The sequence below is a fragment of the Lithobates pipiens genome, unplaced genomic scaffold, assembly GCF_037356315.1.
Source record: "Lithobates pipiens isolate NorthernLeopardFrog02 unplaced genomic scaffold, aLitPip1_a1.2 Scaffold_16, whole genome shotgun sequence".
In the NCBI taxonomy this organism is placed as follows: Eukaryota; Metazoa; Chordata; class Amphibia; order Anura; family Ranidae; genus Lithobates; species Lithobates pipiens.
The window spans coordinates 6,830,596-6,845,190 of NW_027507748.1; the positions used below are offsets into that span (position 1 = coordinate 6,830,596).

The 14,595-nt window shown below is 48.4% G+C and overlaps 1 protein-coding gene across 1 annotated transcript in view; it reads right to left on the reverse strand.

The window, feature by feature from the left end:
* Window positions 1-14,595, reverse strand: part of LOC143981567 (uncharacterized) — a 56,244-nt gene that overhangs the window by 16,861 nt on the left and 24,788 nt on the right. Inside the window, exon 2 of the mRNA XM_077479530.1 lies at window positions 13,414-13,749. Coding sequence (XP_077335656.1) covers window positions 13,414-13,732 — 319 coding nt within the window. The 5' untranslated portion in view covers window positions 13,733-13,749. The remainder of the gene's footprint in view (window positions 1-13,413; window positions 13,750-14,595) is intronic.

Here is a 14,595-nt window from a genome sequence, read left to right on the forward strand (position 1 = left end):
CTAAAATTTGCACCTCCTAACAAACTCAATAAATTTTCCACATTTATAGACATACATAAATTTACACGGAAGATGAGTATTCAAAGATATCTTACATCTAATCCGTATCGCACAGACTACCATGCCAGCACGTCAGGTACTGTCCACTCAGGGCTATCTAATCCCTCCCTCTTTTCTCCTCCAGTACCCACTGCTCCTGCAGTGAAAATTTTTAGGGATTTGGTACTCAGCGACTTAGCCAAATTACCAGTCAAAAAGCATCACTCCACTTCTTTGCCAAAAGTCGCATTGAGGTCTCTCTGTGATCAGAAGCAAGTTATAATACGCCCTGCCGATAAGGGAGGGGGCATAGTTATACTTGACAAGATCCAGTATGAGGAGGAAATGGCAAATATTTTGAGTGAGCCAGACACATATTGTAAATTACTTAACAACCCCACCAATGTTTACAAAAAACAACTAAAAGCCCTTATCGATAAGGGTTATGAACAAAAAATCTTGAACAAAAAAGAAAAAGCCTTTTTGGTCCCGGCATCCCCTAGAATACCTACCATCTACTATCTGCCCAAAATCCATAAGAGCTTGACAGCCCCCCCCCGGTAGACCAATTGTGAGTGGCATCAATTCTGTCACAGCACGTATAGGCAGGTATATAGATTTCTATCTCCAACCACTCGTGAGAAAGATGCCCTCATATATACAGGATACTGGGGATACCATCAGAAAATTGGAAGGTATACAATTCCAAGGACAATGCATTATAGCTACCGCGGATGTCGCATCCCTATACACCTGTATTCCACAGGATAAGGGAATTGAAGCGGTACGTTTCTTCCTTGATCAGGAACATACGTTAGTCCCCTGTCAACGTGATTACATTATAGAATTATTGGAATTTGCTACCAGCCACAGCTATTTCTGATTTGATGGCCAGTATTACTCACAACAAAGGGGTGTGGCCATGGGGGCCAAATTTGCGCCCAGTCTGGCCAATCTTTTCATGGCCAAATGGGAGGAGGATGTCGTCTATGCTCAACGGAGCCCATCATTGATTTTGTGGGTCCGATACATAGACGACATCCTCCTCCTATGGGGAGGCACCTCCGATGCGCTTTGCGAATTCTTTAGTGGTTTGAATAATAATGATAGGGGAATTTCTCTAACCCACCAGACCAGCATTGATAAAATACAATTTTTAGATTTGGAGATTGGAATCACATCAGGGGGTTTTAGTTTCAAAACCCACTTCAAGTCTACCGACCGCAATAGCTACATTGCCATCGATAGCTGCCACCATAAAAGCTGGCTTACCTCTGTTCCTCGCAGTCAATTTATTAGACTGCGTCGTAACTGTACCGATGATTACACTTTTGTGGATCAGGCAAACTGTTTAAAACAACGGTTCTTAGATAAGGGGTATCATGCACCCACTCTGGAAAAACAACTACAGGAAGTCTCAAATATAAACAGGGACACTCTTCTGCAGGTTAAAACCCCTCGGAATGACAATGATAAATTTAAGTGGTCTTTTATAACCACTTTTAATATGCAATATAGGCAAGTAAAAAAGATCTTTAGTAAACATTGGGAGGTTTTGAGAAAAGATCCTGTGCTTGGTCCTAATCTCCCTGAAAGAGCAAATGTCTTATTTAGAGGGGCTCCTACTTTGCAAAGCAAAATTGCCCCCAACATCATTAATCCCCCAACACAGCCTACTTTTTTTCACAACTTGGTAGGTTATTTCCCGTGCAAAAAATGCAGTGTATGTCAACATAATGCACTGACACAACGAAAAATTTCAGAATTTACATCTACAGTAACTGGAAGAAGATATTCAATTAAATGTTTCTGCACCTGTAAAACTAAATATGTGGTTTATCTAATAACCTGCCCCTGTGGGAAGCAATATGTCGGCCGTACCACTAGACCTTTTTCCACGAGGGTCGGCGAACACATCTCCCTGATCAGAAGTAAATTATCCAAGCACACGGTGCCGAAACACTATAGGGAATGCCACAATAATGATCTACGTGGCACACAGTTTGTCGCGATAGATAAATACACTCCACCCTGGAGAGGGGGGCCCCTCACTCGCGGGGTCTCCAGGCTTGAGACTTTTTGGATATATGAGCTTCAGTCCCACTCCCCATTTGGTATGAATGTGGAGTGGGACATTAATGCTTTCATAGATGATTCATAGGACCTTCTCGTAATATTAGCAATGTGCAGTCTGGCATTACGCATGTTTATCTGTGGGTATAATTCATTAAGTAGTTTCCATTTCATATTTTTATTTCATTTTATTATTTTTTAATGACCTCATTTATTGTATATATACACATTCATTTATTTCTATGTTTTATGGTAAGATAGTTATTCAGATCATATAGTCACTATTTCATAGTATGTGATTTATATTATGCACAATGTGATATATTGTTTGTGTTGTTTCTGTATTACCAAATTTTAATTTTATTAGTGGCCACTAGGTGTCATTAGCGCCACCTTTTTAGGAGTACTAGAGAAGAGACAATGTTCTCCTTGTACTCAGGCCTCGTTTTCATTCCCACTCCGTACCGGAAGTGATGTTTACTCACTTCCGGTTCCGGTGTGTTCGTAGATGTACACTTCCGGTTCCTGGTCACCATTTGCAAAAGTGTTTTGGACATCCCTTTATGTCCATTTGTAAGCCTAAATAGTTAAAGACTCATATAGGTTGGTCCCCTTTGGTTATTTAATACAACATCATACGAAGCAGGTTCGTTTCCACCCCTTTTTTCTATACATCAATGTGAATGGGTGGAACGCATCTGTTGTGAGGCGTGGAACGCACGCCAGGCCGCCATTTTTACCTATACCGGAAGTGGAATTATTACCACTTCCAATCATGATTTTCAGGCTTAAATGGATTTGACACATGGGTGGAACGCATAATAACCGAGGCGTGGAACGCACGCCCGTCTGCCATCTTGGATATACCGGAAGTGGGCATAATTGCGACACATGGGGGAATGGCATCACTTCATTGTGTGAGTACCTATATAAGGCAGTATGTCAGTAGTGTGAGCCCACCCCAGATGATGACCGGTGGGTCGAAACGCGTCGGGAGGACTCCGCTACTGCCACTTTTTTCTCTCTGACATGCTTTATTGTCCATCTTGGAAATGTGAGTTTTAGCTAAATTTTTTATTAAAGTTTTTTTTAAAAAACGTTATTATGCCATGTTGGCCTTGTTTCTTCATCTTCCATGCCTGAGTCGTTGTCGGATTTGTATATGCACATGAAGAATAGTGACTACATCTAGTCGTTTGTTGGGACCGTATATGCCATGACTGATACATCTAATCCTTGAGACCATTTTGGCTGGGATCACAAGCTTTGATTGACCCCTGAGGCGTATGTCTGCTAGGGTCATATAGATCCGGTAAGCCTGTACCCTATACGGTGGTGGGATCGTCACAGGGTGAAATATTGTCTTCTTCGGTCATAACATCACAGAATCCTGGCTGTTATTACAACACGTTCAGATTGACACCTTGCACGTTTTTTGGACTATATATCCATTTATGGACTTTATCACTGTGATTATTTATATTTACATAAATTTATAGTCATTGTTTTCTCCTTTGGGATAAATATTCACACAGTCACCATTTTTGGTTTATATAAATATGCATAAGTCACCTTATATATTTTTTATATATTTTTCTCATTTTACAGTATTATCCCCCTTCTTCGGGGAATTTCATATATATTTTGACACATTTGAGCACATATCATTTTGTAGCACTATAAGAAACATATACAAGTTGAGCGCTTACACTATACTTTTGACAATCTTTCATAAGAAACATTGTTCGTTAGCCCACTCCCAACACAATGTTTTCCCAACTTACACTTACATTTCTTCACACTGCAGGTAAGTATTCCAGCTTTACAAAGTGTCCAAAATAATGTTCTCACCTTTGAACTCGGCCAAAAAACACAATTGTACCACACTTCCAAGTAATGTTTCATATTCCTATTTCTGCCCTCTGTGTGCTAAGTATTCCTTTTTTACATTCTCATAGGGGAGAGAAGGCTCGGAAGTCTGAGGACACCAGGGACCCCACACCTCCCAAAGAAGGCGAAATTCCAACACCAGAAACAGAGGAGGAGGAAGGAGAGATCGTTGAAGTTGGACAAATTGTCACCACAATGTCGGAGACCACAGCTTCCGGTAAGATAATCAATGTATGTCGTCATATTTATAATACATGGTGTTTTTTTGTGCTTTTTTTTTTTTTAGGTGATGTGGAAGAAGAATCACATTTTACCAGTGAAAGTGCCCAGATCCTGATTGGGGAGATAATGGGGTGCAATCGCGATTTAGAAAATATACAGAAAAACATCAATGATGTTCAAAATAAAATGAAGAACATCATTGATGTTTTGGGGAGAGTCTGAAACACCCCAAACTAGCTAGGGTTTTATTTTTGTGTTTTGAAAAAACAAATTTTGTATTTTACAAAAAGCCAAATTTAGAAGATGCACACAGTGTGTCAACATGCACTATCTCCCATCATGGGGGATCAATGTACGTGTTTTGTCGAAAGTGGCTGAGATGAAGTGGTTGCAGCCCCAAAACATGTACATTGATCCCCCATGATGGGAGATAGCACATGTTGACACACTGTGTGCATCTTCCAAATTTGGCTTTTCCAGGGGTGACACCCCATGTGATGAAGGCAATATCAGCCCAGTTTGTACATACTCATGTCTGATATTGTCTTCACTTTTCAAAATTGAACTTTGTAAGTTCCTGTGTTCTGTATGTTATGCTTTGATACAAGCCTGCTTACACAAAAACGCCAAGTTACAAAAAAATTACCTAAAATAATGTTTTTGATACACCCAATATGTTGGTTTGTTGTAAAAAACCTTTTCTAAACGCACATGTGAATGTGCTTTGATTAAAAAGTTAAATTATCAACAATGTGTGGCTTCCTTTTTCAATGCACAAAAAGCAGTATTTGGAGTAAAATTGTTGTTTTCGGTGACAATGGGTGTTATTTACTAAAGGAAACTCCACTTTGCACTTTAAGTGCAGTTTCAGGTGCACTTTTGCAGTGCACTTGTAGTGCATAGAGGATGTGCCTTTAGTAAAAAACACCCACAGTGATGTTTACATTTCCCCAATCACGCCATTTTCATGACCTCACATATTTCTGCCATGGTGCTGAAAATGAGCAAGATTGTTGTCAGTAATGCACTACATACATTAGTAACAAAAATAAGGTGTGTGTGTAGCAGACCCACAACATAATAAGATTATCTGAAGAAGAGACTGTCCCCTCATCTCGCTCTGAACTTGGGTTTGCACTGTTGTATAAAAAGGCCCAACAAAAAAAAGCTAAAATACCTAGGAGACAGCTAAAACCAAGCCAAGCAGTAAATGAAAACAAAGATTATTATAGTTTCAAAGAAAAATGTATTACAAAAATGCCTCTCAGACATTGTCTGGCATATCAATGGCCCCCCTACCCACAAAGTACGCACAAGCAGAAACTGAAGAGCAGTACCGAACTAAAGGACAAATCTGAAAAGCATGAATCGTCTCTCACCAAACTTCTACTAACACGCGATACACACGAGATCAGCAGAAGGAGCCCAAAGGGTGCTGGACGTGGTGCTGAACTTCCTTTTTTTAGTGCCGTCGTACGCGGCTTACGTCACCGCGTTCTTGGCAACCGGAAATTCTGACAACTTAGTCCGACTGTGTGTATGCAACATCACTTCCGGACTTCTGGACTAAATCCGTCGGAATTAATCCGACGGATTTGGTTGCCGGAATGTCCGACCGTGTGTACGGGGGCTTATGCATTCTTTCTTTTCACTCCGGCCTTTCTAAAGGGATACATTTGGGGGGATAAAACAAGTTAATGGAATTGACTCCATCATGTCTCCTTCACTGTGCCTCTTCCACCATGTTCCTGCAATGCGTCTCCACCTTTACGTTTCCTCCACCATGTCTCCTCTTACATTGCTCATCAACTGTGTCTCCTCCACTGGAGACTGTCCTTTTGTGTCAGATGTCAGGAACGTGTTACCAGCCATCAGGCTAAGACCTGCTGTTATTTGCTGACAGAGACCATCCATAGGCAAGGCCCTCCTTTCAGGCTCCATTTGGCTAAATGGTACTGTCACCTACCTGAATGCAGACCCTGAGATGATGAGGAAGGTCTCTTGTACAGTTCCCATCTGAGAACCTGTGGACGTTGAGGCAGGGTCTACAGTAGGGTGACCACATTTCCAAACTGCCATTCAGGGACAATTTTGCCAAGGAGCAGGGTTGGGGGTGGTTGAATGTAGTCTCAGAGTTGACGGGGATTTCAGGGGCGAGTGATTTGTCAGGTGAATGGCTGGTTTTAACACTTACATCATCCCAACACCATGCTTGATATGGTGTCAGGATGAAAAATCATATTATTTATATTACTACATTGTAATATATAATGAAATAGTTCAACTTACCATAATGCAGAATCATTGGGAACCCTGAGCTTGTCACTTGCCACCAGATGCAGCATGCCACCATCGTCTGCTACCAGATGCAGTGTGTCACTTGCCACTGTGGCAGTGCGGCCCAGGGACCTGTTTTAGTGCATGTTGGAGTGGGCCCAGAGAGGATAGAGGAGGTGGGTGGCAGTGGCTTTGCTAGAGTTGGCATCACCCCACCGGTGTGGGAAAACATGGTGTCACCCCCTGCCAAGTAAAGTCCTTTAACTTTAACCATAAATAAACTCAGAAATATCAGTTTTACCCTGTGGCTTTGTACGGCACTTCCCCAAATAATGTTCCACTTTTACACTGCGGGCAGTCTAATGTACTAGGCCTCCGGCCATGATAACTTCAGCCCGGAGACAACTCACTACCCGCGGTGTCCACCTTCCCATCCTCAGCTAACCCGTGTTAGCTGTAAACAAGGGAGCCCATGTCACTAATAAGTCCCCCACACTTTCATCTCCTGGGTCAGTTACCACCATACAAGGCCACCACCACTGTCACCAGCTAACAAGGGGGACCCCCTCACCCTTGGGAGCCCCGCCACACTCTCAGAGCCCGCTGTATCCCCTCCTGCAAACCCAGGGCCCACAGATCTATCCCTACATCCAACAATTGCACCCCGTCCCGCAGGAGGTACAAACCCACATCGCATTCCAACTCCCAATGGCGGGCCACCAAACCCCCGTTCCTTATCACGAACTGCCCCACCCGTTTGTTAACTTTAATACACTTATTCAAACGGTCGACTGACCTAGCCAGTCGCCAGCTCGTCCTGGCCACTATATCAGACGATCAGTATTCCGGGGAAAAGGGTACTCAAACAAAGGAAATCCAGCTTAACGTCCCGAATGAGTTCCCTGACCGGCCGTCCCCCCAGGTCGTTGCCCCCTACATGCAATACCAGCACGTCAGGCGGCCTATCCAGGTGCGCCACGTGCAACACTTCCGGCAAAACCCTAGCCCAATGCATGCCCGGCCTCCCAATCCACCGCACACAGGCCTTCTCCCTAGCAATCCTCAACTGTCTGCCATTAGGTCTCATGTCCACCCTCCTGGCCCCCCTGAACACATAAGAGTGACCCAGTATCCAGACGAGACCCATCTGGATTCCACCTGAAAGACATGGAGAAAAGACCACAGATAACAATTCAATTCACCAATGCACAACAACATGTACCCTCACACACCCCCATTCCACCCCACCAGGAGCCCCAATCAGTGGGCCGCCCCCAACTCAACCACTAGATCAGGCCGAATGTAAGACCGAAACCGAAGAGAATCCCACCGCCTGATCCTCCTAGCCGCCGATTCGTCCAACCCGCAACGGGCGGCCTCCGTAGCCACTCCGATACGGAAGGAGTGTGAAGCATACTGCGAGCTATCCAATCCGGCTGCCTTCAAACACTTTTTGAAAACCGCCACAAATTGAAATTTGGACAGCAACGAACCGTCCGCATGAATCAGCAAAACCCCGTTCGCCGCTGGACGCACAACACCCTAACCGCCAGCACCGGGTACAAAGGAGATCCTGGCAAGCGATATAAGCTCATTTGCAACCCTTTTCCCAACTGATCCGTTTTCGATCTCCGAAGCCAGACCTCCACCCCCGCCTCTGTCAACACTACATCGTGAACCTGCAGTCCCCCAGGAATCCTCCTGGATGGACTTTCCAGCTCACTAATCCTGAAGGCGCCAAAAAAGGCCAGCGAAAACGCCGCCCGGAACAAAGAGGCCTCGTACCCAGATGCACACGCAGACCCTAACTGACCCGCCAAAGCTTTCAGATTGCCGAATGTCACCGGCCTCCTGGCATCCCTCTGTTTTCGTGCCCAGCGATAACCCTTCATCGCCTGCCGAATGCAAAAGTCCTTTGTAAAATCCACCGATCCTTGCAACTTGAACCAGAAAGCTAGCCCCACAAGCTTGTGATCCATCACCGAAACAGACACCCCCTGCTCCAGATTCCTGGACACAAAATAAAGAACTAACAGCCTCATCTCCTCTGCCAATGGATCTCCGCCGACCTGTCTGACCAAGTCCCTCCATTTGCTCCAGACCTTCCCATAGGCTGACCATGTGGACTCTCTCACCGACCCCTTGATCAATCCAGCGAGGACTCCTCGACAATCGACCACATCCAGCGGGGACATAGAACCCCTTCCCGATCCGCCGCCGCCACCCCAACTCCCAAAACTTGTCCCACTGAAAACGAGACAAGGCGTCAGCCAACATATTGTCCACCCCCGGAAGATGCACAGCATACAAGAATAGATTCAATTCCAGGCAGCGCAGCACGAAGTGCAACAGCAGCCTCGCGACTGGCAGTGACTACTCCGAGATGAGGTTAATGACTTGAACCACACCCAGATTATTGCAATTCAGCCTAACCTTCGAATTCCAAAATTCCCTGCCCCAGATCTCGACAGCCAGAACCACTGGAAACAACTCCAGCAGCGCCAGGTTTTTGCACAATCCAGCCTCCACCCACTCCGCTGGCCAGGGGGCAGCGCTCCAAAGGCCCTGATAGTAGGCACCCTACCCGGTCGACCCCGCGGCGTCCGTAAACAGATCCAAATCCCAATTGCTCACAGGTCCTCTCAGCCACAGGGATTTGCCGTTATATCGCGCCAGAAAGGTGTGCCACACCTTCAAATCCTCCCGATGCACTCTCGTGAGACGGATGAAATGAGTGGGCGACTTAATCTCAGCGGTGGCCGCCGAGAGCCGCCAGCAAAACACCCTTCCCATGGGAATAATCCGACATGCAAAATTCAGCCTGCCCAATAATGACTGGAGCTTCCGTAGCTGAATCTTGCGCATCCCCACCACCAACTAGATCTCCTCCCTAAGGGCCACCAATTTTCACTCCGGAAAGGCTGCACTCCATGGCCTCCGAGTCAATTACTATGCCCAGGAAGCTAAGCATGGTCGTCGGGCCCTCCATCTTGTCCTCCGCCAATAGAATCTCAAACAAACCCGCCATATGCTGTAAGGTGGACAAAAGAATTGTGCAAGTATTCGTCCCCGCAGAGCCGATGCACAGAAAATCATCCAGGTAATGAATTATGGAACTCAAACTTGAAACGTTGAGGACCACCCACTCCACAAATGAGCTGAAGGTCTCAAACAATGTGCTCGAGACCGAACAACCCATGGGCAGGCAATGATCCACATAGAACTCGCCCAGCATCCCAACAACCGGAAACTGTTAGGGTGGACTGGCAGTAGACGGAACGCTGATTCGATATCCGCTTTTGCCATCAGGGAACCTTGCCCGCAGCGACGCACCCAGCTCACCGCAGCATCGAAAGACGTGTACGACACCGTGCAGGCATCGAGGTCAATCGCATCGTTGATGGAGCCCCCTTTTGGGAATGAAAGATGGTGGCTCAGCCGAAACGTATTCGGCTCTCTCTTAGGCACCACCCCTAAAGGGGAAACTACCAACCCAGGTATCGGAAGATCCCAAAAGGCCCCGACATGTGTCCAAGTGCCACCTCCTTCCCCAACTTCTCCCCCACAACCCCAGGGTGCAGCAATGCTGACCGTAGATTCTTCGCAACCGGCAGAATGACGGTCAAAGAACTAGGGATTCTTAAGCCCTCAGCGAATCCCTCCCGCAACAAACGGGCAGCCGCCCGGTCCGGGTACCTGCTTAGGAAATGTTCCATCCTTTCCCCCCTCACCGTCGTCGTCCCTTTTGTTACCAAATTCCCCTGGGTGACCCTTCCCTTATTTAAAACAACGGGAACCTGGGTGAGTTCCGCCACAACTGGAACACTCGTGTTTGAAGCGGCAGGAACTTCCAAACTTACAAGTGCCGTCATTAAATTGGCAGCAGACTACCCTTTTCTGAGGGGCCGGCTGTCCCAAGGAAGTTGAACCACCGCCCCCCCCCCCAGATAAAACTGGTTGGGGGCCCGCGCCGAGGACATCAATCTCATCCTGAGGCTTATGTCCTTGTGATCCCATCGCAAGGAGGGACGCACCTGTCACCGGCGCTCCCCTGTCACCGGCGCTCCCGCCGGGGCAGACCCTGCACCCGCTGGAACCACCGGGTCAGCGGGAGGAGCCAGCACGGCAGGTGCTGCCGGCGGCTCCTCCGACCCACCCCCCCGGCCCCCCACACTGCTGCCTGAGGCGCCCGCCCACTCGCGTCCTGTGCAAAGCGCTGCACCCAAATCCTGCAGCCCCCCTAAGAGCTCCTGCAACTGCGAGTCGGGTCCCACAGGGGCAGGCATGGCACGTGACGTCCCAGGCATCCCCCCGGACAGCAGCCCACCTACTGCGGCCCCTGACCCACCACCGACAACACTCCCAGGCAACACAGGCAAAGCATTAGAAACAGACACTGAGGACACAGACTTACCGGGCCGACCAGGGGGGGATCCCCGCCGCCGTTATCCTTGCCTCCACAGCCGGACGCTCCTGTTGATCTTCCAGGTCAGGCACACTCAACTCCCCCTCTGACAGGTCCCTGGGAGCATGCAGGGGCTCCGCGTCCTCCAAGCGCAAGGATGATGATCTGCTCATCGCTCTTCCAGACCCTTGCCGGCCCCGCCGCTCGACCTCCGCTCCGCCCACCGCTGTTTGCTGCTGCCCGACAGGTGCCTTGGAAACTGCACTCCTCAGTGGTCTCCGTCCGCCATCTTGACCTCTCCACCAACCCTCCAAACCGCCAGCTGGCGATGGGGAAGGCCCTGCGGTCATCTCCTCTACTGCCACACGCTGAGGCCTACCCCTCTCCACGCTGGTGGTGGAGGGGGTGCCCGTGCTCACACATTGACTCCGTCGGGTGGGGGGGAAGCACTTGCCCACGCTGAAGCCCCACCCACTGAGTGCCGCCGAAGCCAAGGATTCCATACAGTCCCTAAAGCGGGGGAAGCTGGTATACGCTTTGCCGGCAGGCCAGATGGGTCCCGCACGGGGGGCTCCTTTGTGGCATGCTGCTCGGGGGAAACCTCTGGTGAGAAACGCTCCGGAGGCCCGAGACCTCCGTGCGCGTGGTGTGTCCAGCCCCCCAGCCTCAGGAAATCATTTGTGACACGTCACAGTCACGGCGCGCGGCGCGGCTCGCGCATGCACAGTTTGTGCTCGGCTGTGAAGCCACAGCGGGGCACCCACAGTTAAAATGCCGGCACGGCTGAGCGGTGGTGGAGATGAGCAAGGCTTTGATCCCCCACATTGCTGGACCCTGGGACAGGTAAGTGTCCGATTATTAAAAGTCAGCAGCTGCAGTATTTGTAGCTGCTGACTTTTAATTTTTTTTGTGGGAACTCCACTTTAAGACTAGGGAAATCTCACATGAGACAGCCCTGGCCTGGGAAGCGATGGTGATTGGCCAGCTAATTACTGTTCACCTTTAAAACACCTGTGTGAAAACACCACCAGTGCTTGTGGTAGCATACCTACCTTTGTGTGTTTGACCCAGCTGACATCTTCTCTGATCTACTTGTGTATGACCCGGCTTGTTCTGACCCTGATCTTCCTTGCTGCTGATTCCGTACCATTTGGATAGTCACACTGATCAATTTAAAAGGCAGTTACATTTTTAATGCCAAGTATGCAGTTGTAGGAGCTCCCCCTCAAAGAAGGGGGGTAATGTCAGTACCAGGGCTGTCCCTTTAAGACTGAGCAAATCTCACCTAAGACAGTGCTGTCAGGTAAGTGATAGTGATTGGCTCAGCTGTTCCTGGTATAAAAGGACACTGTGGGGGAGACATGTTGGAGGAAACAAAGTGGAGGTGACATGGTGATGGAGAACTGATAAAGGAACATGGTGGAGGAGAGAAAGGCAGAGAGACACATTTCTGGAACATTGTGGAAGGAGACATGATGGAGGAGACATGGCGGGAAAGGATATGCAGTGGAGGAGACATGATGCAGAAGGCATGATGGAGGAGACACATTGGATATGGTGGGGGAGACATAGTGGAGGAGACATGATGGAGGAGAAGCATTGTAGGGGGCACGGTGAAGAAGACTTGGTGAAGGAGACACTGTAGAGGAGACATGATGGAGGGATCATTCTAGAGAAGACATGATAGAGTAAACACGGTGGAGGAGACTGTGACAGACTCACCGGGGAAAGAGGTTTTTTGAGAGGACTGAATGCCAGCCTCTTGCATGGCGTTTATGGTCCCTGCCATTTGGGGGAACAGTTCCCTTTGTGAGCTGTATGCCTGGGGACCCCTGAGGTGGTGTTACTTTGGAGTCAGGCCAAGACACACAGACTCTGGATATGTATATGCCATATTAGCAATTGTTACTGAAACATACTGTTAGATGCTAATATCATCAACTCCAGCCACCTGTCTGTTGTCTTGTATAATGTAAATGAGTCTAGTCTGGCTTGACACAGATTCTAAAGAATATTTTACCCATTGTTGTTTGTGATAATTAACCCTGCAATTGAATGGAGTCCAGTGTTGATTTAGATAATTAGTTCATGTTAATTCTGTTTTTGGCTACAGTTATATTGTTAGAATAATAATGACCCATCAGGCACTCGGGTGCCGCCCAAGGGCCCAGAGCCATTAGGGGCCCGTGCCCGGCCTCACAAGAGGCCCCTTGAAGCGGCTGTAATAATACCGCTAACGGCGTGCTGCTCCCCGCTGGCCCCTTCCTCCCTCCCTTCCATTGCAGGTGATGGCACTGTACGCAACATCACCTAGGATGGATAAGAAGAGAGGAAGGGGCCGACGGGAGTAGCGCGCCATTAGCGGTATTACAGGCATCGGGTGAGTGAAATTTTTTTTACTGGAGGGCCGACATCGGAGGGAGGGGGCAGTACAGATGTATGGGGCCCAGGCCACACTTCAGTGTGCACTCCCCCCTCCCCCTATATGCGGGGTTGGATGGACTTACCTTCTACATGGACGGTGTAATCTGTCTGTATATGGCCTCCTGCTGAGATGTATATATCCACACGGTATATCCCGTCATTCTCCGGAGTCACATTGGATATGATGAGACTTCCATTCTCTGATAATCTTGTATTGGGGGAGGGGACGTTGTCAGATTTCCTCAGTCTACATCCCTCATGTTTCTGTATTATGGTGTAATCATGTCCGGTTGGGTCTTTATAATACCAATCAATCTCGTCACATCTCCATGTATCTCGATGGTTGAGGGTGAGACGATGTCTGACGGGGAGGAGAAGGTCAGATCCCAGCTGGGTGAACATTTCCTCCGGGACATTTCCTGCACAGACAGAATACAGATCCCAGTCAGGTCACAGTGTACTCCCCTCCCCCTCATATAACACACATTGATGTAGAACCATCTGGAATCTCGTGAGACTAATCAATAAAAAATCCAACATCTGGATCAGTGGGAGGGGCTTGTTGTCTAGTACCCGGGAGCTGCGATGGGCACCAGGTCCCGCCCCTATCCCTGCTTGTCTGTCCTCTGGGGGTGGGGGATGGGGCAGGCTGGTGTCCTCATACATCGTCGCCGCACATGAGACACACGTGTGATGTCATTCTTCTGCGTCACTGTGCTGGCGTGCTTTCCACCATCTTGGCTGATTCATGTGTGGGGGGCGGTTCTTTGCTCCAATTTGTTGGTGGCGGAGTCCTCCCACTATTTATCATGTCAGCATGACGCTGGGAGAGGCCCGGGGGGTAGACGCGTGAAGAACGGAAAAATTGGTTTTATTTTGATTCCTTATTTACATAAAATTTGTTTAACCACTTAACAACTGCCCATAGCCGATTAACGGCTTCAAGACGGTTGTTTAACTATGAGAGGCCATTAAATAACGGCCTCCCAGAATTCTGCTCTCGCACGCCCCTTGGGGCACGCACACGAGAGCATCCGTGACCGCCGGGTCCAGTGGACCCGGCGCACCACGAATCACGGTTAACAGCCGCTCGTCGCGGCCGTTTACCACGTGATCGCTCCGTCAAATGACGGAGTGATCACTTGTAAACAAACCAACGTCATGTTATGACGCCGGTTCCTCCCTCCCCCTCTCTGTACCGATTGGTACAGCGGAGGGGGAAGATCGGTGTCAGCAGCGATGTGGGCTGCATCTGCAGTGCCCAC